The sequence below is a fragment of the Podarcis gaigeae genome (assembly GCF_964106915.1).
Source record: "Podarcis gaigeae genome assembly, chromosome: 1".
NCBI classification, from domain to species: Eukaryota; Metazoa; Chordata; class Lepidosauria; order Squamata; family Lacertidae; genus Podarcis; species Podarcis gaigeae.
The window spans coordinates 130,189,862-130,214,643 of record NC_139678.1 but is presented as its reverse complement, the minus strand read 5'-3'; the positions used below and the strand labels follow the sequence as shown (position 1 = coordinate 130,214,643).

At 44.7% G+C, this 24,782-nt stretch overlaps 1 protein-coding gene across 2 annotated transcripts in view; it reads right to left on the bottom strand.

Annotated features, from left to right (window-relative positions):
• Nucleotides 1–24,782, bottom strand: part of NRP2 (neuropilin 2) — a 249,414-nt gene that overhangs the window by 94,955 nt on the left and 129,677 nt on the right. For both annotated transcript variants that reach the window (XM_083706660.1, XM_083706659.1), the window contains exons 8-12: nucleotides 18,168–18,312; nucleotides 15,167–15,516; nucleotides 11,218–11,362; nucleotides 3,765–3,881; nucleotides 14–166 (exon numbers count right to left, since the gene is read on the bottom strand). In XM_083706660.1, coding sequence (XP_083562786.1) covers nucleotides 14–166; nucleotides 3,765–3,881; nucleotides 11,218–11,362; nucleotides 15,167–15,516; nucleotides 18,168–18,312 — 910 coding nt within the window. The remainder of the gene's footprint in view (nucleotides 1–13; nucleotides 167–3,764; nucleotides 3,882–11,217; nucleotides 11,363–15,166; nucleotides 15,517–18,167; nucleotides 18,313–24,782) is intronic.

Here is a 24,782-nt window from a genome sequence, read left to right as displayed (position 1 = left end):
TGAATTGGCTTACCCGGATAGGCCCCAATGCCTGGTCCTGAATGGCCAGTCCAGGTGTTTCTCGAATGAGGAATCCATGTAAATCCTGTAGATGTATCGTGAGTCCAACCACAAATATCTCCAGGAAGATCAAAGTTGCAGTTGAATCCCACAGGGATCTGGAAATCTGGTAACGAGAACAGAACAACATAAAAACAGGATTAAAGGAAGGCCAGTCACAGAGAAATGCTATTTAATAACTAACATAGTTGGCAAACCATAAATAGCTGAGGAAGTATAAAGTCTCTGCCATGTGTGCTTGCATGCTGTCTCTCTCATGATACTTTTAACATGTCTCATGTTTCGGCAGCTTTGGGAATCAGTCTTCTGTTCCAAATCATCAAAATGTACATGCCCACATCCCTCAGCTAAGTAAATATAAGAAAAAGCACCAAATGTTTCCATTCTCTTCTTATCCTCCAGAAAACCATACCCCCTTCCAAATGTCAAGGCTGTTCTCCAGCTGCCCTCCACCACTCTATTGTGGAGGAGAAAGAGAGAGAGAGAGAGAGAAAGAGAGAAGAAAGGAACAGCAATAAGCCTCAGTATTTCTGATTACTGAATAATGATCAAAACACTAAGATTCCAGCCCAAGATGGTAGCCTGAACAGTAGCAATTTTTGGAGCGCTAGAATCCTTCTTACATCCTCGGTACAGGATCCTTTCTTGGGGGCGAATGTTCAGTCATTTCTGCTCATTATTTGTTTATTTGATTTCAGAACTGCCTTTGCTGTTTCTGTTTCTGCGTTCCGGTCTTCTTAGTCCACAAATCAAGTACGCAGAGCAGGACTAAGAGACAGCTAGTCAGACTGTGAAGAGGGCTATGCATTCAGAGACCTTGCAAGATGATGCAGTGGCACTTTTGCAAACTATTGCTGATTAAGGTGTCTGCGTCAAATCTGCAGGACTTGGTGAACAGGTTAAACAACTGATATGGTGGAGAGGACATGGGGGCCAGTAAAACGGAGGCCACAAAAAAACCTACAGGCACATAACACTGCTCTCAAGCCAAGTATTAGGAACAATTTCAGAACTTGGGGGTTCAGGAGCAAGGAGAAGAAGGGAACTCTAGCAATCTTCTCTGTGAGCTCCTGACATCACTGAATGATTCACCTGAGGGCCTTTATAGTGAAGATTATCAGGTTCCGCACTAAAGAAGATTGCTTAAAGTGTGCAATGGGTAAGGATAAACCGAGCACTGGCAGAATCCTGACCTCTCCAGAATACGTGAAAGAGTTCGCTGAAGCCCAACATATGAAGGTATGTCTTACATGAGTGAGAAATGGAAATGACTTGATCCTCTACAGATTTCAGGCTGGTTCAGTGCTCCTTGGTTAAGCAGAACATCTGTTTTATCTGCGTCAGCACTTCTGCAAGGTGTTTGCCTGTGTATATGGCAGGATGACTTGCAGAAGTGATCAGATACGGGATAGAAAGCCATCCTTCAGAACTGGCCCTCCCATGAAGGATAGAACTGAAGGCCAAACCAGATGTGTTCTTGTTATGTAGCAGACAGCAGATGCTGCATTTTTCCTTAATAAATAACAGGGGTAGAGGACTCCAATTCTCACTGTGTAGACAGTGGAACTGAAGGAGATCTTCCCCACCATGGGGCTTGGAGTCTTAGAGGGGAAAGTCCTCATTTATACCAACGGGGACTTCTTTTCCGTTCCAATCTCAGAGGGGGAGTGAAGAGAAACACCTCCCCTTACAATGGCTGCCTTCTCAATGAGAATCTGAGTGAGAAACACAAGTTGTAGCTGCAGGCTACTTGGAAAGGACAAATAAGAGTTCTACTAGGCCATGCTTGCAGCAAAGCAAATAGCCCTCCAACACTAGAAATCACGGACCACACCAAACACAGAAAATGAGGTGCAATGCCTACCTAGTGCAAGAAATGAAATCCTTCCAACTCAAGAGTTTGCTTTGCTGGACACCATACACAACTCTAATTTTATATTGAATGTATAAAATGGCTGCATAGCGGAAAGGTATCTACTATTGCTAAAAAGTAAAATAAAATAAAGGAATGATGGAACGAAGGGAGAGAAGGCACAGGATGGAGAGAAGGCACTGAGAGTCTTTATTGTAAAAGACTATCTATCTATCTGGGACGTGGGTGGCGCTGTGGGTTAAACCACAGAGCCTAGGATTTGCCGATCAGAAGGTTGGCGGTTCGAATCCCTGTGATGGGGTGAGCTCCCATTACTCCCGGAAGCTGTACACAAGCTCCCTTGGCCAATAAAGTGAGATGAGCGCCACAACCCCAGAGTCGGTCACAACTGGACCTAATGGTCAGGTGTCCCTTTAACTTTATCTATCATCTATCTATCTATCAACTATCTATCTATCTATCTATCTATCTATCATCTATCTATCTATCATCTATCTATCTATCATCTATCTATCTATCTATCATCTACCTGCTGCCTCTCTGCTCTAAATAAATAGATAGATAAATAGACAAACAAATAAACAAATCCCTGCATGTAGAACACTAGCACGCCAAGGAGAAGGTTAGGCTGAAACATGTCAATGTAAATTACCCAAATAATGTGGATGCTCCCAGACAATTTGATAAATGAGATTGGAAGGGAGCATTCTCTCAGAAGCTACTCAAGGCAATCTCTGGATAAGCTCTGGTCGATATAGGTTGAACATAAATACATCAGTCATCTTTTTTTTTATTTTTTTAAGCAACCCTTAACAATACAGTAAATCAATGCAGCATTTTGTGAAGTCACTCACTCCTTGCCATTAAATAAGATCAGACTTCTCTAGAGCTTCAACTGTCACTAGTAATATCATCCCGCAATCTTCAGCTTTCCTGGCTAAGAAGCTCGAGGAAAAACAACAAGGATCACTTAGCAGCAAACTCATTATTGACAACAATATAACTGGAATGGCCAGACTGAAGCTCAGGGCTTAGCTGTGCTCTCAAGAGGTTCGAACCTGACTCCTACCCAACTTGAGGAAGGAATAGTTCACAAAACAATTTGCTCTATCCCAGCCAAGGAGAGGGTAGGGCAGGAGCCAGGGAACATGGTACATTTTATAGCCGCCAGGGCATGGGTGAGGGCAGGTGCGTGGTATACGGGTGCCATTCCTCATGGCCCTGGCATGACAAAAGTAGCATGTGTCCTGGCGCTAGGACTGGGCAAGCTCCGAAGAGGGAACGTGGCAAGACATATTGGTGATAGTTCTTGTCAGGAAGACTGTATCTTCCTTGGAAATATGACCTGGGTCAGTGGAGGATGGGGAGCAAGAGACTCCCAAACTGAGCTGTGCAGGAATTATGGGATGGGTGAGAAAGAGGTGCGAGGCAGCAGGCCAAGAATCTGTGCTCACTATACAGGAAATGGATGGAAGAGGTGGGGAGGAGGGAGGAAGAAGGGGCCCAAGAAACCCAAAGTTGTCTCCTGACTTTATGGTGAGAAAGGTGAAATTCCAGCATTAATTATAAAGACCATTTCTTCATCTAAGTTGCTGCAGGCTGCAAGAGAGAGCTCCCAAGAGGAATGGCGAAGTAACCGCTTCTGCTGAGGTCATTCTTTCTGCTTCCCTTGGAGTACGAATGCTCAGGCTGAGAACAATGTTTGAAACCTTCGCAAGGGGCAAGTTGTGGCTCTTGGCCAAACAGACATTTTTTTCGTCTGCGGCTTTTTTGCTTGGGGCCCCTGCGCATCCTTTTCAACGTAGGAGAATAATATTGGCCCAGAAAATACCTGCGTTCTCCAAACAGCCATCACCACAGTCGGTTGCTTCTTCGTCTGTGGGAAACTGAGTGGTGGTCTCCTCGCTCCTCAAGGTGGGCTTCAGGGTCTCCGCAGTGGACTTGACATCTGCATTTAAAAGAAGGCGGGGGAGGAGAGAGGAGACAAAGAGTGATCATTTCACTGGATTCGGAAAGAAGAAAGCAGACAGGCTAGCAACACAGCACGCGGTTTCACTCACTTGAGAGAATGCAGAAGGGAATGTGTCCAAACCCCAGTCATGAGGCCTTTTGTTTACAGAACAAAAAACCCTCTGTATTTGTAAAGTTCTTAATTACACAGTCATACACCGGATCGTTATGCTAAACTGTTCCTCAGAAAACCTTTGTTGTATGGAGCGCAAAGTTCATCTTCGCTTTCTGCCTGTGGGTGGACGATGCAATCAGAGGGTTCTACAGTAAAAGGGTTGATGTGGTTTACCTTTGAGGAAAAGTCTTACCTTACACAGGGAGTTGGGAAAAGATCAGTTTTGCTTAATTGGATTGCCAGCCAGCGAGCCTCAGGGCCCTAATTTGCTGTCCTGGAGGTAAAGCCCAAGACCAGTCAGTTGCTATGCACCTAACCACCAGCTGCTCTCTGCTTCTGTCAACACCCCAATCCTTGAAACCTTATTTCCTTATGGCAATTTGCATCTCAAGCATCCTGAGACAGTATATTGGCAAGAACTGTTGCACTCATGCGAGGTATGAAGCAATGGGAAGAGAAAGAGGTACCGTATTTTTTGCTCTATAAGACCCACTTTTTCCCTCCTATAAAGTAAGGGGAAATGTGTGTGCGTCTTATGGAGCGAATGCAGGCTGCATAGCTATCCCAGAAGCCAGAACAGCAAGAGGGATTGCTGCTTTCACTGCGCAGCGATCCCTCTTGCTGTTCTGGCTTCTGAGATTCAGAATTTTTTTTTTCTTGTTTTCCTCCTCCAAAAACTAGGTGCGTCTTGTGGTCTGGTGCATCTTATAGAGCGAAAAATACGGTAGATATTTAGAGGACAAGTTGCCAAGAACTGAGGTGGCCATGATTCTATGCAGACAGAACAAAGCAGTCAACGCTAGGATTCTGGAAGGATATCAACAAAAGGAGTGATGTTGATCTCAAGCACAGGAAGCACACCGTGGAAATAGACCAGAACTAAATTTTAACCATCAGAATAATGGATTCAGACTCACAGCACTCGAGTCACGAAACTTAACAGAAAAGCTTCCTTATGTGCAGCGTAATAAGGTGAGGGAAGAAAAGTTTCTCACATGCCACAGATGTCAACATGGCTCAAGTCCCTTGTAAAGCTTGATTTATGGATGTAGAGGAAATAAAGAATTCTTTCATGTTTGGACTCCAGTGGACAACAATCTCCTTTGTACTTAGGTTCCTACTGATTTTGGTTTGGGTTTTAAAAAGCAAGGAGGTTTGCTACAGCTTCGTGAAAATTGAGATCACAAGGCAACACATTATTTTCCCTTCTTTACAGAAATGAGACGTGGAAAAGACCGGCACCCACATAAACACCCCGAACATGGCAATGTAAAGGAACAAGTCACTCAACACCAGGAATGATGCAGCTACAGAAGGGAGCAAAAGAATTTCTGTGACTCTTTGCCGAAAAGCATCTGGCTTCACACTTCAATTGTGAACTTTATCCCACCGCAACTTTGAAAAAAAGACCCCATGAAACTACCTAATGGCAGGTGTCATGGGCAACTGAAGCCACAAATGAATGAAGTTAAGATCAACAGTAACTTATATTACAGGCACTTACTGCTTCACTTAAGGAGAGAATTAGGCTGGAAGAGCATTTTGAAGAATCTCATTATGCTCCCAAGCTTAGAGGAAGTTGGTGTGATACATGACTGTTCAAATGCAATGCCAAAACAAACATCAAAGATGTTGTGATATGGAAACAGGAATTCTGAACTAAGGAAACACAAATTCTGTGAAAGAAATAGACTGTGGAAATCAATGTGCCTGGTAAGAGTTTCATTGCTTTGCATAAATGCGTTCAAGGCTTTTATCAATTAACTGAGCTTTTGCATTGGTTTTGGGACTGATGAAAGGGAGAGAGACGTATGGGTAAGTCAGAGGCAGGTGGACTTTAAGGAGAAGAGAATACACATGGACCAGTACACATGAGCCTTTGCACATGCTGTCATGTGGGTCAAGTGAGAGAGTGCATTGCAGACATGTGTTAGTAAAGCACCCATCTCATTGCTTCATGGCATGTCCAACAGCTCAGCACATGAGATGAGTGTCAGGTCTACTTTGCCCAAGTATATGCAAAAGGTTGTGTGAATACGTCCTATGACTGGAAACCAGGGGGAGATAAACAATACACTGACGTTTTGTTCCTTGAACATTGAAGCCATTATCAGATATTGCCTGCACATTTTCACATGTATATCCACCACCATGAAATATAAGAAATCTGGGATTGCTTGTTTTTTAAAAAATGGAAGCATCAAAATCCGGCGGCAGATAAAACACTTTTCATGGGAGTCAGCATGAAAGAAGCTGGCAAACATTTCACTACTAATTTCAGGTTATCGTTAAATAAAATTGAAAGCTGAAGAAAATTGCTTTAAACACCTTTCCTTTAGCTTGGAGATTCTAGACCTTCGCCGCTAAATAACCTTCCAAATAACCTTCAACCATCTCCTCTGGCTTTGGGCAGAATACTGTGCAACTACAAACTTGCCAAAATTACAAGGTCAAATCTCTTACAGTGCCATCAAACTCCAAAGGCATCTGAGAACAGGTTACATGCAAGGAATTGAAGCATTTGAGTACTGAAAACTCCCAGGGAAAGCAATAAGTCCAAAGCTGAGTCAGATACAGTAAACCGTTTCCCCTTGTGCACTGATTTACAGTAGGAGCACAACTGTGTGAGAGATCTTTGAACAGGAAAAGCCACACACTGTGCTGGCATCCTCTGCCGCTGTAATTTTAGAGTCGCTCCAGTGTATTGCATGGTCAATAGAGCTGTACAGGTTTCACGGCAGAATAAAGCAAACTTGCTCCAGCAGCAGGACAGGCAACAGGCTCTAGGAATGAAAAGTGAGGGAAAGGTGGCCTCTCTCCTGCCGTGCAGTGTGTGTGCTTGCAAAAGGCATCTGTGGATCGTGTTACAAAGTTCTGTAGCAATGGGAACCAGATGTTTGGAAGTTCAAAGGAGGGAAGACCAGTCACGAGCTCGTGTTCGTCAATCTTCAGAGGGGGGAAATGTTGGCAGGTCCTTGAAGCAAGCCAGCTGTTGGCCTACTGCTTCAATTCCACCCCCCAGTACCAGCCAGTGAATTAGGTCCTGGACTGCAGGTTCTCTACTGGAGCTACTTCAGCTATTACTTCTTGTCCTCGCGAACAAGTGCCTGTGCAAATTCACATCTTTGAAGTGGTCATTTATTGCGTAACTGAATCAATGAGTACTACTTGTCTTTGGCGGCAAAAACGAGGCCCGAGTATTGCCATGTTCCTCAACACCAGGCACCCCCAAACTTGGCCCTCCAGCTGTTTTGGGACTACATTGCCCATCATCCATGACCTCTGGTCCTGTTAGCTAGGGATGATGGGCATTGTAGTCCCCAAACAGGTGGAGGGCCGAGTTTAGGGGTGCCTGCTCCACACCTAGCACTGTGCTGCACATATACTGTTGTAGTAGATATCAAAGCGCTGATATTTGGAATTCACAATTGATTTTTGCAGGGGTTGGTTAAGTCGGTTAACAGGCCTCATAATGTGAGGGGTAGGTATGGGTGACCGAAAGGCAAAGTACGAGGTCTCTACTCGGTGACTCCACTCGGGGTGCAGCTTCATTAAACCAGAAGGCAGATGACCACTTCTCTGTACAAGGGCATAGTACTAACGGTGTTGGTAAACCTGTGGCTGGGCTGTACCGCTTCAGGCTGCTGCTCGACTGACTTGCTCCACATAAAACTCATATCGCTAGTACATCTCGTTTTCCATGTTTGGGGGTGAGACAAAGGTTTAATAGAGGACCATTTGGTCCCAATCTGATGCCTGAAGTGGTACAGTCCACTCCAGTGAGAACAAAGCTGAAATAGGAGGCTGTATCATAAAAGTAGAGACATCACCTTGCCAACAAAGGTCCGTATAGTTAAAGCTATGGTTTTCCCAGTAGTGATGGATGGAAGTGAGAGCTGGACTATAAAGAAGGCTGATCGCCAAAGAATTGATGCTTTTGAATTCTGGTGCTGGAGGAGACTCTTGAGAGTCCCATGGATTGCAAGAAGATCAAACCTATCCATTCTGAAGGAAATCAGCCCTGAGTGCTCACTGGAAGGACAGATCCTGAAGCTGAGGCTCCAATACTTTGGCCACCTCATGAGAAGAGAAGACTCCCTGGAAAAGACCCTGATGTTGGGAAAGATGGAGGGCACAAGGAGAAGGGGACGACAGAGGAAGAGATGGTTGGATGGTGTTCTCAAAGCTACCAGCATGAGTTTGACCAAACTGTGGGAGGCAGTGGAGGACAGAAGTGCCTGGCATGCTCTGGTCCATGGGGTCACAAAGAGTCGGACACGACTAAACGACTAAACAACAACAACAATCATATGCCAGCATCGTTTGCCAGCGCGGGGGGGGGGGGGGGGCTGAACAGCAGCATTTTCCCTCACCCCCACCCCAAGTCTTTGCTCCACCAGAGTCCTCCATCCAATAATCTTAAAACAAGCAAGCTTTATTCCTCTTCTTTTTTTATTCTGCCTAACCTTCATGGTCTCATGACAAGCCCAGCCAGGAACTCTGCCTGTCCTCGTTATATCTTAAGGCTTTATTTACATATTTTGAAGCTTGTGAGGCAACTGCCCCAAACCACCACCCCCCCCATTCATAAAGTGTTGGCAATGTGTTTATAGGTAGGACCACACTTCTCTCTATCAGGGCAGCGTGGGAGATGCCCACAAAAATTCCTGAGCAAGAAGGGGCATGCTATGATGTTAAGCCATTTTAGGGTTGTGGTGCAGCCATTTCCTGTAGCATAGATAAAAACGGTCAAGGAGACTTGTCCCAGTAACGTGATTGTGAGATGTACAAAGAGGGAGGTTAACCTTCTGAAATCCCTCTCCAGGCAGCTTATCAATTTGTGTTTAAAGCTTTTAAGTCTCCCGTTTTTTTGTTTTTTTTGGTGTGTGTTATAATTTGATGATGAATGCTTGCAGTATGTTATCTTGTACAGCTTAATTATTGAAAGGGTAATAGCAACTGAGTGAAGGGCTAGGCATGGACTCTTCCGTTTGAGCTTCTTGCAGAAGCAGCCCATGCAAAAACGCTTTTTACAGATGTGGTTTCTAAATGGAAATCAAGCCTCTTTTACCAGTGACATCTGGAAAGCAGATTGAACGTTACGACGCATCTTAACAAAATAAAGGAGAAATAACAACTTTCCAGCCCTAACATTCAGCAGCAACAACAACAACAACAAAAGATTTTGTTGTCATTGGTATATTGTGCTTATTTTTGGTCATTTCAGATAAGCGGTGGAAGCTAGAGAGCTAAATTCAGCTGACAGCTCTCATGGGTTATAACTGCACATATCGAAAGGTAAAGATGAACAGTTCTTTTATTTTTAAAGAATCTAATGGATGGAAAAATAATTGAAGCTCAAGAACTTTCGGAAGTGACAGCTGGACCATAAAGAAGGCTGATCGCCGAAGAATCGATGCTTTTGAATTATGGTGCTGGAGGAGACTCTTGAGAGTCCCATGGATTGCAAGAAGATCAAACGGATCCATTCTGAAGGAAATCAGCCCTGAGTGCTCACTGGAAGGACAGATCCTGAAGCTGAGGCTCCAATACTTTGGCCACCTCACGAGAAGAGAAGACTCCCTGGAAAAGACCCTGATGTTGGGAAAGATGGAGGGCGCAAGGAGAAGGGGACAACAGAGGGCGAGATGGTGGGACAGTGTTCTCGAAGCTACCAGCATGAGTTTGACCAAACTGCAGAAATGGAGTCCATGTTGGGCCACAGGGAAACAGGAAGAAGGAATCGGCACTTTCAAGGAAATGCAAAAGCACAAAGAAATATATTTTCGAAGTCTAAGGCGGCGAAACCAAAACCATCCAGCTTGCCAACATGATCTGGACCACATGGCCAGCAAGCCATGGAAAGTCGAGGATCAGCTGAAAAATAAAAACGGAAATGGAAGAAGGATTGGGGTATCCTGCAAAGCAGGGCTAGCTGGCTGGCAACTCTTGTCAGGGGAAAGGACACACTGTAGATCCTGACCTATCTTCCTGCCTCCCCCCCCCAAAAAAAAATAAACCAAAAAAATCATGATGGTGAGGAGCATAGAGTAGCAGTAGAGGTTAACCATACCAACTCTGCTTGGGTATTATTCTTCCATATATTCAAAGAAGGCATGGAGAGCAGCACCCGAACACCAACATCCTATCACTGCCGGTGCCAACTCTTCCTGTATTGACCAGGAAGGTCTTATGGGAGATGAACTGGTGCACTTGGCTAAATTCTCCTTGTAATCAGAAACGCCCCTGCAATCGCAGATCCCAACAGTAGGATGGATCTTCCAGTCAAACGTCCAAAGAATTCCCATTCAGACCTCAGGCACCGAACGTGCCAGGCCTGAGGCTGCAGCCAACAGGGACCCTAGGAGAGGGACTGGTGAGTGTGTGAAGCTCTGCCCATCCCTCCATACGGACACAAAGGGCTAGCGTGTCTTCAGAAAACAGTGTGGCAAGTAGTTCTACTAATTATGAATTGAGCAGAGAAGAAGAAGAGGAGTTTGGATTTGATATCCCGCCTTTCACTCCCTTTAAGGAGTCTCAAAGCGGCTCACATTCTCCTTTCCCTTCCTCCCCCACAACAAACACTCTGTGAGGTGAGTGGGGCTGAGAGACTTCAGAGAAGTGTGACTGGCCCAAGGTGACCCAGCAGCTGCATGTGGAGGAGCAGGGAAGCGAACCCAGTTCACCAGATTACGAGTCCACTGCTCTTAACCACTACACCACACTGGCTCTTGTTCACAAAGAGATCGTTCACAAAGGAGTGCTCGTTTGGGGGAGCATCCTTGACATGGCCCCCACAGCCCTTACAGCAGGCACCCCCAAACTCAGCCCTTCAGATGTGTTGGGACTACAGTTCCCATCATCCCTGACCACTGGGTCCTGTTAGCTAGGGATGATGGGAGTTGTAGTCCCAAAACAGCTGGAGGGCCGAGTTTGGGGGTGCCTGCCTTATAGCATCAGAATGGTTTCCCCTATGCTTCCTTCCCTAAGGAACCCTTTTCTTCTGCATGGATTTGTCTCTCATCATCAATAAGGCTCGTGCTGCTGTAAGTTCACTGGTGGATTCTGGGAGGAGGTGGACCACAGAGTCATACGTTCTTGTGATCAAAACAGCTGCAGCAGTCAGTTAATTATATAGGTATATTCACAGGATCCTTACCGGTCCAATCACACCCCAGCACCTCCAATCGCATCCCGATCCCTGCGGGAGACCACCTTTCTGGGTGAACCCTGATGTACTGTGCAGGAACAGGATCAAACCTTCGAACCTCTGGAGTATCGTAGTGCATGTTTCCTTCAAAGATCTTCGAGAGAGAAACAAAAGGTTAAGCAAGAACCTCCTTGGCCGCTAGCCACACAAAACAAATCGCCGGTGCACTGAAAGGAGCCACTGCATTCTGGGACAGCGGCCGCTCATTTGAACTTTTATGTTTTATTGAGCAACAGCAATGTCTACTGTAATAAATCAAGACAACCTGCAGAACGCATGCGGTTACAAAACCATCACTGGGAAGAGAAAATGTGAGAATGCTTTAAAAACAACAACCAGTTAACAGTTCCAACTCTATTTGCTTTATTTAAAAACACAAAACCCCTTCTCTGTTAGCTTTTAACATTGTACAAAAGCTCTCCATCAAACATAGGCATTTTCAGACCAAAAACAAACAGCCCTGGAGTCTGCCTTATTTACACATCCAGGCTTGGAGCATTTTCAAGTTGATCTGAGGACAGGAGATGGCATGAGAGCAGATTTTTGATTTTTTTTAAAGCATCTAAATCATGACTATAAAGAAGAAACAGTATAGTTATTTACTATCGCCTCTGAGGTCAAAAAGCAGAGGTTGCAAGCTCTACCGAGGTTGGCTAGAATGATCAAGAACATTTCCTTTACCTGTAGGTAAAGGGATGAACAATGGAGCCAAGCTACCTAGGAAGGCTGTACCATCTCCTTGCTGGGGATTTTTAAAGCTGAACCTGGCTGTTGCAGGCGACAAGGTGAATGACAAACATTTCCTTGAACTGTATCAACCTGTGAAGGTGCTATGCAGGCTATTTTAATCTGATTACAGTTCAGTAAGGTATGCCCAGTGGAGAGACGGCCTACAGCTTGGGTTTTCAGAACCACGCTGAAAAGGGAGCACAAACTGAGTTGGGGACACTTTTTGTCTCTTGATTCTGTTCAAGGTGTGCAAGGACCCATGTAAGAAACAAAAGAGACCCCAGTGACTTAGCTGTGAGAAGAGAGTCACGTGTAAAACACAACAGAGAAAGCATCATTTTCTGATATTTGTAGTTAAGTAAAGGTAAAGGGACCCCGACCATTAGGTCCAGTTGTGGCCGACTCTGGGGTTGTGGCACTCATCTCGCTTTATTGGCCGAGGGAGGCAGCATACAGCTTCCGGGTCATGTGGCCAGCATGACTAAGCTGCTTCTGGCAAACCAGAGCAGCACACAGAAACGCCGTTTACCTTCCCGCCGGAGCGGTACCTATTTATCTACTTGCACTTTGAGGTGCTTTTGAACTGCTATGTTGGCAGGAGCAGAGACCGAGCAACGGGAGCTCACCCCGTTTTGGGGATTTGAACCGCCGACCTTCTGATCGGCAAGTCCTAGGCTCTGTGGTTTAACCCACAGCACCACCCGCGTCCCATTTGTAGTTAGGGTTAGAACCTCACAGTGTTGTGCCCAAAAGGTTATATTAAAATAACTTTGATCTGGAAGGCATGCATTTTAGAGACAGCCTAGACTGTCGAACTACATCGGTGTAACTTTGAATAAGGATTAAGCAGTGTCTCTCCTCCTCCTTCCTCCCTCTCACCCCAACCCTACCAGAGGTTGTGGCCAACTTAGTTTTATACAAGAGAAACATATGCCGTTGCCAACTATGCAGTCCATCTGACAAAACCACACAGCATGCTTTGGCACGAAACATACGTCCTCCTAGCCAGATCCTGATCCCAGATACACTGACTCAAATCTGGTATAGCTCTACTGACATCTTGTGTAAATACGATTGGCTTTTGACTCTCTGTTTTTTAATGGGCCTTTCCCACCACACTTCCAGAGCACTCCGTCTCCCTTTGAAGCCATATGTACTAAGTCAAGAAAGAAGGAATTCTGTTTCTGTAGGAATCAGATCTCCGGGTCCTTCGGATTAAGGTTATTACAATGGTGCAAAAGTTCAGATATTTCAAATCCTCTACAGATAAGAACATTGCTCAAGGGGACTGGGGGGTAAGGGGTGGAAATTAAGCAGAACCTCTTCAATATCCTCAAGCATTCCCTCACATGCGGTACCTAAAACATTTTCCCATTGGACAAGGTGTTACTTAAGAAAGAGCACAGCATGATAACACGGTCAAGTGTCTTAATTTGTGTGAAGACATGGCTGCTCACCAAGAAATATTTGTCCTTCTGCACTCACCTAACAGTCCTGTTTCTTTGCAGGCTCCTCATCTGCTACCAGAAATCTTGTTTTAAGGAAGTAACTTTTCTCCCTTTACCTCAACATCATCACGGAAAACAGATGAAGCCAAGGGATGCAAGAATGCTTCAGATTTCGAAGGTTCCCCATAATAAAGAGGAAACAGTAAATCTGGATGATTTACAAGTATGGGTAAAATTACTGGACTATCCTAGCTTACTGAACATACCCTGCATACATCAGTATGTGCCATTTTGACACATTTTACACGTTAATCTTTCCATTTCCCTGTAAGGAAAAAGAAAATATTATATTCCTTGCTTGCAGCCTTAGGTCTCATTGCCTCCTCACCTCCACCACCACCTGCACCATGAACCTGCGTCTGGGCTGTACAAAGAACTAGATTCAACCAAAAATCCTTTCCAAGGTGTGGAAATTTCTTTCCATTGCGTGATGGCACCGTGAAGCACTCACAGTGAAGACAAGGGATCCTGCCTTCCCTCCTAAAGCATGGACTGTCTCACCAGTGGTGCAAGCTCTGGTTATCTCCCGCTTGGACCACTGCAATGCACTCTGCGTGGGGCTACCTTTGAAGGTGATCCGGAAACTACAACTAATCCAGAATGCGGCAGCTAGACTGGGGACTGGGAGCAGCCACCGATACCATATAACACCGGTCCTGAAAGACCTACATTGGCTCCCAGTACGTTACCGAGCACAATTCAAAGTGTTGGTGCTGACCTTTAAAGCCCTAAATGGCCTCAGCCCAGAATACCTGAAGGGATGTCTCCACCCCCATCATTCACTGAGGTCCAGATCCGAGGGCCTTCTGGCTGTTCCCTCACTGCGAGAAGTGAAGCTACAGGGAACCAGGCAGAGGGCCTTCTTGGTAGTGGCGCCCGCCCTGTGGAACGCCCTCCCATCAGATGTCAAGGAAATAAACAATTATCTGACTTTTAGAAGACATCTGAAGGCAGCCCTGTTTAGGGAAGTTTTTAAATGTTTGATGTTTTATCGCTTTATTATTATTATTAGTAGTAGTAGTAGTAGTAGTATTCTGTTGGGAGCTGCCCAGGGTGGCTGGAGAGGGCCAGTCAGTGGGTGGGGTATAAGTAATCATCATCATCATCATCATCATCATCATTCTCTCACTAGGATGTGTCCAACCAACAGTAAACTTCAAGAAGAAGAAGAAGAGGAGGAGGAGGAGGAGGAGGAGTTTGGACTTGATATCCCGTTTTATCACTCCCCTAATGCAGTGTTCCCCAACCTTGGGCCTCCAGCTGTTTTTGGACTACAACTCCCATCATCCCTCGCTAGCAAGACCAGTGGTCAAGGATGATGGGAATTGTAGTCCAAAAACAGCTGGAGGCCCAAGGTTGGGGAACACTGCCCTAAGGAGTCTCAAAGCGGCTAACCTTCTCCTTTTTCCCTTCCTCCCCCACAACAAAAACTCTGTGAGGCGAGTGGGGCTGAGAGACTTCAGAGAAGTGTGACTGGCCCAAGGTCACGCAGCAGCTGCATGTGGAGGAGCAGAGACGCAAACCCGGTTCACCAGATTACGAGTCCACCACTCTTAACCACTACACCACAAGAAACAAAAACAAGGAGGGCACGAAACAGCTAAGAAACGGGCATGCAACTGTTTTGTACCCCTTGCGGCATTTCCACTGAAAGGTCCTACCTTAGGCTGCAGCGTTTTGGAGTCCTGTATAAATTCCCAGTCCTTCCTGTTCATGCTGTAGCTGACTTTGAACTTCTTCACGAAGGCTCGAGCCTCTGCCACGTTGATGCTGTCCCCACCTCGGGCCCCTTGGATAATCACGCCTTTCACATTCTTGGGGACGCCCAGGTCGACCTGCAGCCACTCCTCCCCGGGCTGCGCTTGAGGGATGCGAGGGAACCACCCTGAGCGGCTGCTGACCAGGCGTGCTGCACTGGGAACCCAGTGATATTCTCTGGTAGAGGAGGCTGAGATCTGGGAGTCCGGAATGAGCCCAGAGAGCATCCCCAGCATGTTGGAACAGGGTGAATCTGTGTCCAAAGAAACAGGGAAGGGGGCAGAATGAAGCAACACAGGCAAAAAAGCAAGTTTGTGATATAAGCACAGGAGGAGAAACATCCCACCGCGACTAACTGCTAGGTACCGAAATGTCAAAACACTTAAGCCTGCTATGCTTTGCTTTATAACAGCCATCACAGCCCGCAGGAGCCCTTCAACAGATCCTCAGCACACCCCTGCTATTACAATCTTCATCCAAATTGCTCTCGCTTGCTAGCCAGCCTTGCCTTCCCAGCCCCCAACCTCCCAAAGTCAGTAGAAATCGCATCCACTAACAGCATCCTGGCTGCTGCTCTAGTCCTCTTAAAAAAATAAATATCAGTTAAGGCCATTCGAACAAGAGATAAACTGCAACTGGAGACAGTAATATTAAACAGTTTGGCTGACGGCCTGGCTCATAATGCTTTTTTTTTTTATGTGGCAATAAAATACCACTGGAACCACAACCCCTAATGTAGGGAAGAAGCAGTCCTGAATACACTCCACCGAGGCTACAATCTGAGTTACGGTTCATGGCCCAGAAGTTTCCATACATGAAGGTAACATGTGCATTGAGCTAAGAAGAGATGCTTGGGCAAACTTTGCATGTCAGAACGTTTAGGAGTCCCGTCACCATCAAATAATGAATTGAATTTTATGTCGGACAAGGCATCATCACAGATCACCAACAGACAGAATGGGAAGCTGGGTCGTTTCCCTGTGAGTTGTCCCTCTTTTGTTACAAGTCTCCCTCCATCCGAGGTGCTGCCTGGACAACCAACCAAATGACTGGATGGAACAAAAAGTTATCTAAATAACTTCCATAATCCCCTCTTCTTAATGGCCTCAGTTTAAACATTCCGGTTTAAACTAAGAGGCGCCAAGCACTGAGAAACTGAACATCCACAAATGCATTTAGAATATTCTCTTTCACTCCTTTCAGGAGATCTTTTGGCAGTCATGTTTCTCTTCCATTTCATCATCCAGCACTGCCCTGTTTTAGAAAATACTTTTGTATTTTGCACTGTTTAATGGCATTTCATTTTTTGGTTGTCGTTGCATATTTTGCTGTGCACCGCTTTGATGTTTTTATATATGGGAGAGATCTACAAATTTTAGATTTGCAGGGTCCATTAGCAGAGCCATCCCAGCTGATGACTGAAGAAGGTGGACTTCCGTAAGTGACATCGCATAATCTGGGTAGCAGAGGAGAATAAGTCTGGGCTGTTGAGATGTAGAGAATCCTGCTTTAGCGCAGGACTGGCAACATCGTGAACTGCAGTTGTGGTGATCAGGAATGTGGTGGAGGCCAAGTGCTTTAAGCCTCCCATTTCCCTGGCATGATACCAAACCAAGCCTCTCTTGCTACCCCATTACCCTCACTGCTGCCTGTTCAAGAAAGAACAGAACAACTATGCAAGGGCAAAGCAACAAGCGTCGCTTCTGTTTTGAGGCATGTTCTGAACCTGGCACTTTCCGGCTCACACCCAACGAAATCATCCTATTAGCACGAGAACAGCTGCTTGCACAACTTCCAACCCTTGTGTCTCCCTCTTCCCCCCTGCTCCAGAGGGTTGATGGGGTCCCCAGTACAGATTTCAGGGTGCACAGGGAGAGCGAGGGCAAATTCCATTAAGCAAACACCCCATAGTCAGGATCGTCCACCATCTTCCCTTCTGGGAGTGGGGGGAGCTTCCATCCAGATGAAAGATATTTGTGGACTACACACAGTTTGTGAACTATGGCCTCAGGCTAGTTGCTGCTTGGTTAGCTCCCAAGTCTTTAATTCTACAGAATAAGGTAGCTGAGGCATGTCCAACAGGTAGATCAACTGGACGTCAGTGGTAGATCACTGGCTCCCCCCACAGAAGCTGAACAACTTTTGCTCCTCTAAAAAAAGCCCAATATTCTTGTCCTGCACCCCCCAAAAACGGGCCTTCCTCCTTCCTAAAGAAAGCTGTACAACCTTGACCTGACCCCCCCAAAACTGGGCAAAAAAGCTCAACAACTTAGACCTGACCCCCCCCAAGGGAGTAGATCACTGCCAGTTTTTAACTCTGTGAATAGATTGCAGTGTCTTGGCAGTTGGCCACCCCTGAGTCTAGCTGAATTACTCCCACAAGCATTCCAGGTGTCTCTGCACAGGAGGCTGTTGTGACAGTGGTTGCAGGGGGTCAAATTCTACATTTAGGTAATCCACAGCTGGTGATCTCTCTTCTGTCACACGCAGCAGTCTTGTTCCCCAGATCAGTCTATTTCTGGTCTGTGTCGATTGTGCACATGCTTATTAACAATTTCATTCCATCCCAGTTCTGTTGTTGTTGTTCTAATCCATGCAAACAACTGGCAATTTTTTTTTTATTGTGTTACAATGCGCAAGCCGGACAAATTTTATCTCAGGGTATGCATATTTAAGGGAATTTTATCCCAAAGCATGCATTTGTTTATGGATTTTGGTACATGTTTTGAGCCAAAAACCTATATAACAGGATTTGAAGAAGTGCAAAATCTAAAGAATAATTATGTTTTGATCCACACATTATAGTCTAGGAGGTGTGACTTAAGTCAGAACAACTAAAAATGCAGGCCAAGTGAGATTTTCCTCCATCCCTGTACTCAGGAAAGGACAACTAAAAACGCAAACCTGTGATCCGACAGCCATACAGTTCCAAACGAAGTGCAATTCCGCTGTGCCAAACCTGGGGGCGGATCCTGACAAACCGAGTCAGCACTGGAGCATGAATCTTGTTCAGAACCACTTCCGAGGCATCGGTGTTGGCCTGGAATACCTGGAAAGGAGAAAGCGCAAATTTAGTGTTATCCTTTCCTATTCATCAGAACAAGAAAGCCTGGAATGTGAAAGGAGAAAAATGAGAAATAAAGATAACTGCCTGAATGGTTGCACAAAATGCCAGTGAGGATAACTGGCTAGGGCGAAGGTTGTCAAAGTTTCAGTTAGTCTCTATTTCTTTGCCTCTAACAACAACCTAACCTGCACATTCGGTGTTTGCCAATGGTTATGTTTAACTCCTGTTGTCTTGAATTAAAGAACCTTTCAATGAGGGTGAAAGAGGAGAGTGCAAAATATGGTTTGAAGCTCAACATCAAAAAAACGAAGATCATGGCCAATGGTCCCATCACCTCCTGGCAAAAAGAAGGGGAAGAAATGGAGGCAGTGAGAGATTTTACTTTCTTGGGCTCCATGATCACTGCAGATGGTGGCAGCAGCCACAAAATTAAAAGACACCTGCTTCTTGGGAGAAAAGCAATGACAAACCTGGACAGCATCTTAAAACACAGAGACATCACCTTGCCAACAAAAGTCTGTATAGTAAAAGCTATGGTTTTCCCAGTAGTGATGTATGAAAGTGAAAGCTGGACCATAAAGAAGGCTGATTGCTGAAGAATTGATGCTTTTGAATTATGGTGCTGGAGGCGACTCTTGAGAGTCCCATGGACTGCAAGAAGATCAAACCTCTCCATTCTTAAGGAAATCAGCCCTGAGTGCTCACTGGAAGGACAGATCTTGAAGCTGAGGCTCCAATACTCTGGCCACCTCATGAAATGAGAAGACTCCCTGGAAAAGACCCTGATGTTGGGAAAGATGGAGGGCACAAGGAGAAGGGAGCAACAGAGGACGAGATGGTTAGATAGTGTTCGCGAAGCTACCAGCATGAGTTTGACCAAACTGCGGGAGGCAGTGGAAGACAGGAATGCCTGGCGTGCTCTGGTCCAGGGGGTCACGAAGAGTCGGACACGACTAAACAACAACAACAAACGTTTAACTCCATGGCATGAACATCTTCGCCTAATCCTATCTTCTAACTTTTAAAGGAAAAAAGAATAGCCCAAGATAATTTTCTCCGTGTCAGTTGGTACCTCAGTTCTATCCTATTCTGTTATGACAACAGCTGAAATGCAAACCCAGACAAACCAATTAAATAAAAAAGAGCTTCTGATTTCAGATGGACAAGCCTGAAACACTTTGGCGCAATTCCCAGGAGAGCAAGATGTTCAAATCTACAGCCCACTTGCCTGAAATAGAGCAACAATTAGCGTTATCAGTTGAACTACTGACTTTACCCACTCGTTCTTCAGCTTCAATATTTACAAAGTGGGCGTAATAATCATCATAATTCTCTTTTGTAAGCATTGCCGATTCAAAACCAGCCCATTAATGGATGCTGCCATTGGAACGCATTCGTTTCCTCCATAGAAGTAGCAACCTCTCTGAATAAAAGCATGTCAGTCACTTCAATGCACACGTACAAACACCAGAAATAAAATAAAAACTTTTTTTAAAAAAGAAGACCTTTATTTGGTACAAGGCATGTTGCGGTATTATTCAAACAAACGGCTGTCTTACCAGATGGTCCGAATCGATAATTACCATATGGACTATTCCACCACCATCACCACCCCTTCTGCTATTTTAATAACCTGTGTAAGTGTCAGCAAATTTTCTTTGGGGGCTTCATCTTCTACGTGGGGAGAAAAAAGACAAAAGAGATGTTTGAAAAAGAAAACTGCTACGGCCATCCTGGGACACACACTCCCTGCATGCCAGAATCCGAGGGCTCCTCATGGATGAACTCTCATCTGTTTCGGGCCAGAGAATCCAAGTTTTTTCCTTTTGTGAGCTTCGGTAGGTGTGCAAATCTCCACTGACCTTGCTTGTGGCTTCGATGCTGGATTAAGCAGAATTGAATGGGACTAGCACTGAGAAGCTAAATCACTTAATCTTTAGAGTCCAGGGATTCAAGAAAAGGCTCTTTTTTTGAAGATCCAACTAATATTCCAGGGGAACCAGCATTAAAGGGATAATGCAGATGTTTCCTGGGTTTGTAACAATCAACTTTAATCATCTTGGGGCAGAAATAGTTTGCCAGAGTCCATGTATCACAACTGCAGTGGTGTCCTCTATGTGAACTTGCTCCCTGCAGGAACGCAAGGGGCAGTCGTTCCCACAGCATCAAGCCTGGGAAGAGAAGCCTGGATGCAAACCATGAATGTTCACAACATGGAGATGGAGTCCTGGTGGGTCTTTCAGCAAAAGGCCCTCAGTGGGCCCTCCTAGTCCCAAAACTACCCTTTTTTTTAATAAAAAAAAAATGTATTTTTATTTTTTACTTTTCAAGATTATACATTTTTGACATTTCAAAACTTGACTTCCTTCCCCCTCTTTCTGCAGTTCCTTAAATTCATTTTTAATATCTTCTGCATATCCAAATTAATTTAATTTGCTCATTTATTCATCTTCTTTACAACTGCAGGTTATTACAATAATCCTGCTACTGTTTTAATCTGTTTATAATTTATCTGTAAATATTCAATAAACCATTTCCATTCTTTTATATATATATATTAAAAATGTTATCTTAATTTCTTATTCTTTCGGTAAGTTTCGCCATTTCTGCATATTCCGTAAGTTTTTGTATCCATTCTTCCTTTGCTGGGATTTCTGCTTCTTTCCATTTTGGGGCAAGTAACATTCTAGCCACTGTAGTAGCATACGTGAATAAGTTTCTATACATTTTAGGTAGTTCTGTCCCTATAATTCCCAAAAGAAAAACTTCTGGGTTGTTTTTTTTTACAAACATTATTTTAAACATCCTTTTCATTTCATTATATATCATTTCCCAGTCCCAAACTGCTCCTCGGTATTATGTTATCTCTGCACAACCATAAAGGTAAAGGGTAAAGGGACCCCTGACCGTTAGGTCCAGTCGTGGCCGACTCTGGGGTCAACCTGTGAAGCTGCTATGCAGGCTATTTTAATCTGATTACAGTTCAGTAAGGTATGCCCAGTGGAGAGACGGCCTACAGCTTGGCTTTTCAGAACCACGCTGAAAAGGGAGCACAAACTGAGTTGGGCACACTTTTTGACTCTTGATTCTGTTCAAGGTGCACAAGAACCCATGTAAGAATCAAAAGAGACCCCAGTGACTTAGCTGTAAGAAGACAGTCACGTGTAAAACACAACAGACAAAGCATCATTTTCTGATATTTGTAGTTAAGTAAAGGTAAAGGTAAAGGGACCCCTGACCATTAGGTCCAGTCATGGCCGACTATGGGGTTGTGGCGCTCATTTCGCTTTATTGGCCGAGGGAGCCGGCGTACAGCTTCCGGGTCATGTGGCCAGCATGACTAAGCCGCTTCTGGCGAACCAGAGCAGCGCACAGATACGCCGTTTACCTCCCCGCCAGAGCGGTACCTATTTATCTACTTGCACTTTGACGTGCTTTTGAACTGCTAGGTTGGCAGGAGCAGGGACCGAGCAACGGGAGCTCACCCCGTCGCGGGGATTCGAACCGCCGACCTTCTGATTGGCAAGTCCTAGGCTCTGTGGTTTAACCCACAGCGCCACCCGCGTCCCATATGCACAACCATGAGGAGCCTCAAAAAAGCCTTACATTAAGGGGAGTTTACAGAGCACCCTTCCCTGTAAGCGTTCCTGGGACTTATTTATGAGACCCACCTCTATAGATCTCACCAAGTAAATGGCTGTTGATGCGCAAGGAAGATAGCGGTGAGGAGTGACGATGTGCCTCTTATTCAATTGTTTCTCAATTTGATCCTTTCACACGGTTTTGCATGTTTTGTGGTAATTTATGCATTGTGACTTGCCATTATAGTTTAGTAATTCTTCATTGCAATTGTTAAGATGTTTAATTATTATTGTGGGATTATTTAATTTTACTGTTCACTATTATATTGTAATAGATTTTTTAATACGTCTTTATTTGATATAAGTTGTTTATTTTAAAGTGAGGTTTTTATTATGACTTTTTTGTATTGGATCAGATTGTTAATAGGTATGTGATCATTGTTGTCTATTTTGTTCTATTTTTTTCAGCTTGTAAAAAGACTTGTGTATAGTAATATGGAAAGTGGTACACAAATGAAAAGTGAAATGAAATATAAATGCTCGACTCTGACCATCCCCAGAATGGCCATCCACAGAAACTATTATAATGGGAGACACCATTGGTAGGGCATGTTCGGATGAGTTGCTTATTGCTCCTATTACATCTTATTATTGTTCTTACTACTACCGCATCTGAAACTTTAAAATACTTAAAAGCCTATAGAGACAACTCAGCAGTGCATCTCTCTCGGGATTCTGGCACGCCAGTAAATGGAGATTGTGCTATGAGGAGCTGAATAAACTCCTTGCTAAATCCGTGAGCCCTTTTTCATCAGCAACAACTGTCCCACAGTCGAAACAAGTATGTGCGGTGGTGGATTCCCGTCTTTAGGACAGCAAAGTCAAGCGAGATGTATAGCAAGGAAGTCTTTGCCTGCAAAAATCTGTGCTGGTAATTGGGATCTGGAGCAGGTTTAGAGTTGAACAGAAATGCTAATCCAGAGAATATGGATCACGCTGGTACCGTTTAGAAACACAGCGTGGTTGATGTGTTTTTAATATCCTACTTTTATCCCAGCAGACCCCTCCTTCCTCCTATCCCTTCGCCTGCTCAGCAGTCGCAGAATACCCTTTCTTCAGCAGGAGGCCTGGAAACATCAGCGTCTGCTGTGAGTGGCCTTCATGTGTGCCAATATCCAAGATTCTGTGTGCCAGGATATATTTCGCCACTGAAGCTGAAGCCTGTAGCTTTGTGTCAACCCACAAAGCCGATCTGCAGCATGTCATCGAAGAACCTAAGACAAGAGGGACCCCATCTGCCCCCCACGCCTGCCCTTATTTCAATTTCCCTCCTAATCCTACTTCTGCTGCTTTCACAACTTCTGCTGCAAAACCTTCCTTCTCCAAACACGTATCTAGGTGTCTCTGAAATTTATTTATCTTTTCCCCCTTTCAGCCACCTTCTTCCCTGATTTGTTCCATATGGTGATCACTTCTAATTCTGTCTTGTTTCTTCAGTCTGCACACCAATTTTATTTTATTTTCCAAACCTCCTTTGCAGTGTGAAAGTTATAGGGGGCAATGCTTTGTCTGAAGCAGTGGGTTGCTGCCAATAACTTTAGCAACTCTCACTTCCTCGTTTACACCCTTCTCTTTTTATGGCTTCACCATCTTTATCAATCCTTTCTGGAACGCTGATAAACAGCCTTTAGGTACAGCCTCTTATTTCAAAGAGGGAAGGGGGAAAATATAGTGTTAACAACCTTAGCTGCTGCATCACAACTTCAGGCTACATTCATTCATTAGATTCAGCCAGGTGTCTAATTCCAAACAGATGGGCAGGCCTAAAGATTTTGGAATTCCTCTTAGCCTGGCCTTACCTCCAGAAATGGCAGGATTTAGGTATGCATAACTTGCAATAAAAATCAAACAGAGCGCTCCGAAACAGGCTGTGTCATTTCAAAGGCCAGGGAGCAACCGCTGTTATCCAGGGCTTCACTCTTTCCTGTGCAATAACAGTCCCTGCTACCTGCACACAGAGTCCAAAGTGAATTACTTGTGGTATTTCTTCTGAGGGCTTTTAACGGTAACAAAATTATCTCTTAAATTCTATAAAGCTCCAGTACCTTTGTTGTTCCGCATAACAGTGCCTTTCTCATGAACTATTGCCACTGAAAGCCCCCCAGACATTATCTTGATCACATCCTCTACTGCCCTAAGTCTACTTCCTAAATTCAAGATACAGATTGCTTCACATATCACTCTCCTTGATGTTTAGCCTCCTCGACAAAGGACACTTCCAGTCTGATGGCCTTCTTCCAACTGTTGGGTATTATGGGTTTGGAGTACCTCAAACTCCTAGCTGCCCTGTGTTGCACAAAAGGACTAGACCGTGTCCTTTGTCAAATTATTCTCATTCAAGTAGCCCATAAGAAACTACCTATGAGGGCAGCCAATGTAAATGCCTAGACTGCAAAATGGCAGCTCCACTATTTTCCCTGGTACAAAAATACAGATGTGAATAACATCTGCCCCTCTGACTGGTTTGAGTATCCCTTCCTGAAGGGAGAGAAATTAATTAAACAACAATGAAGCAAGTTGCTTGTAATTCGGAGTGTTTGGTATCCGGATTTGTTCTTACTGCTCAGTGCACTCAGGACACCACAACTGTTTCAAGTCTCTTCAGACTTTCCCTCAAAAGCAAAGCACGTCTGAAAAACTCAACTTCTGGTTTTTCCCTGGGAAATCTTTGCACTTAAATCTACTGCTGAGAGCACACTGCGAGGCAAACCTCCTCGTTTTTATTGGAACTAAATGCAAACAGGCAGCTTCCCAAGGCATAAAATAACACCACAATGTATTATTAATGGAAAACATGCAACGCTCAGAGCT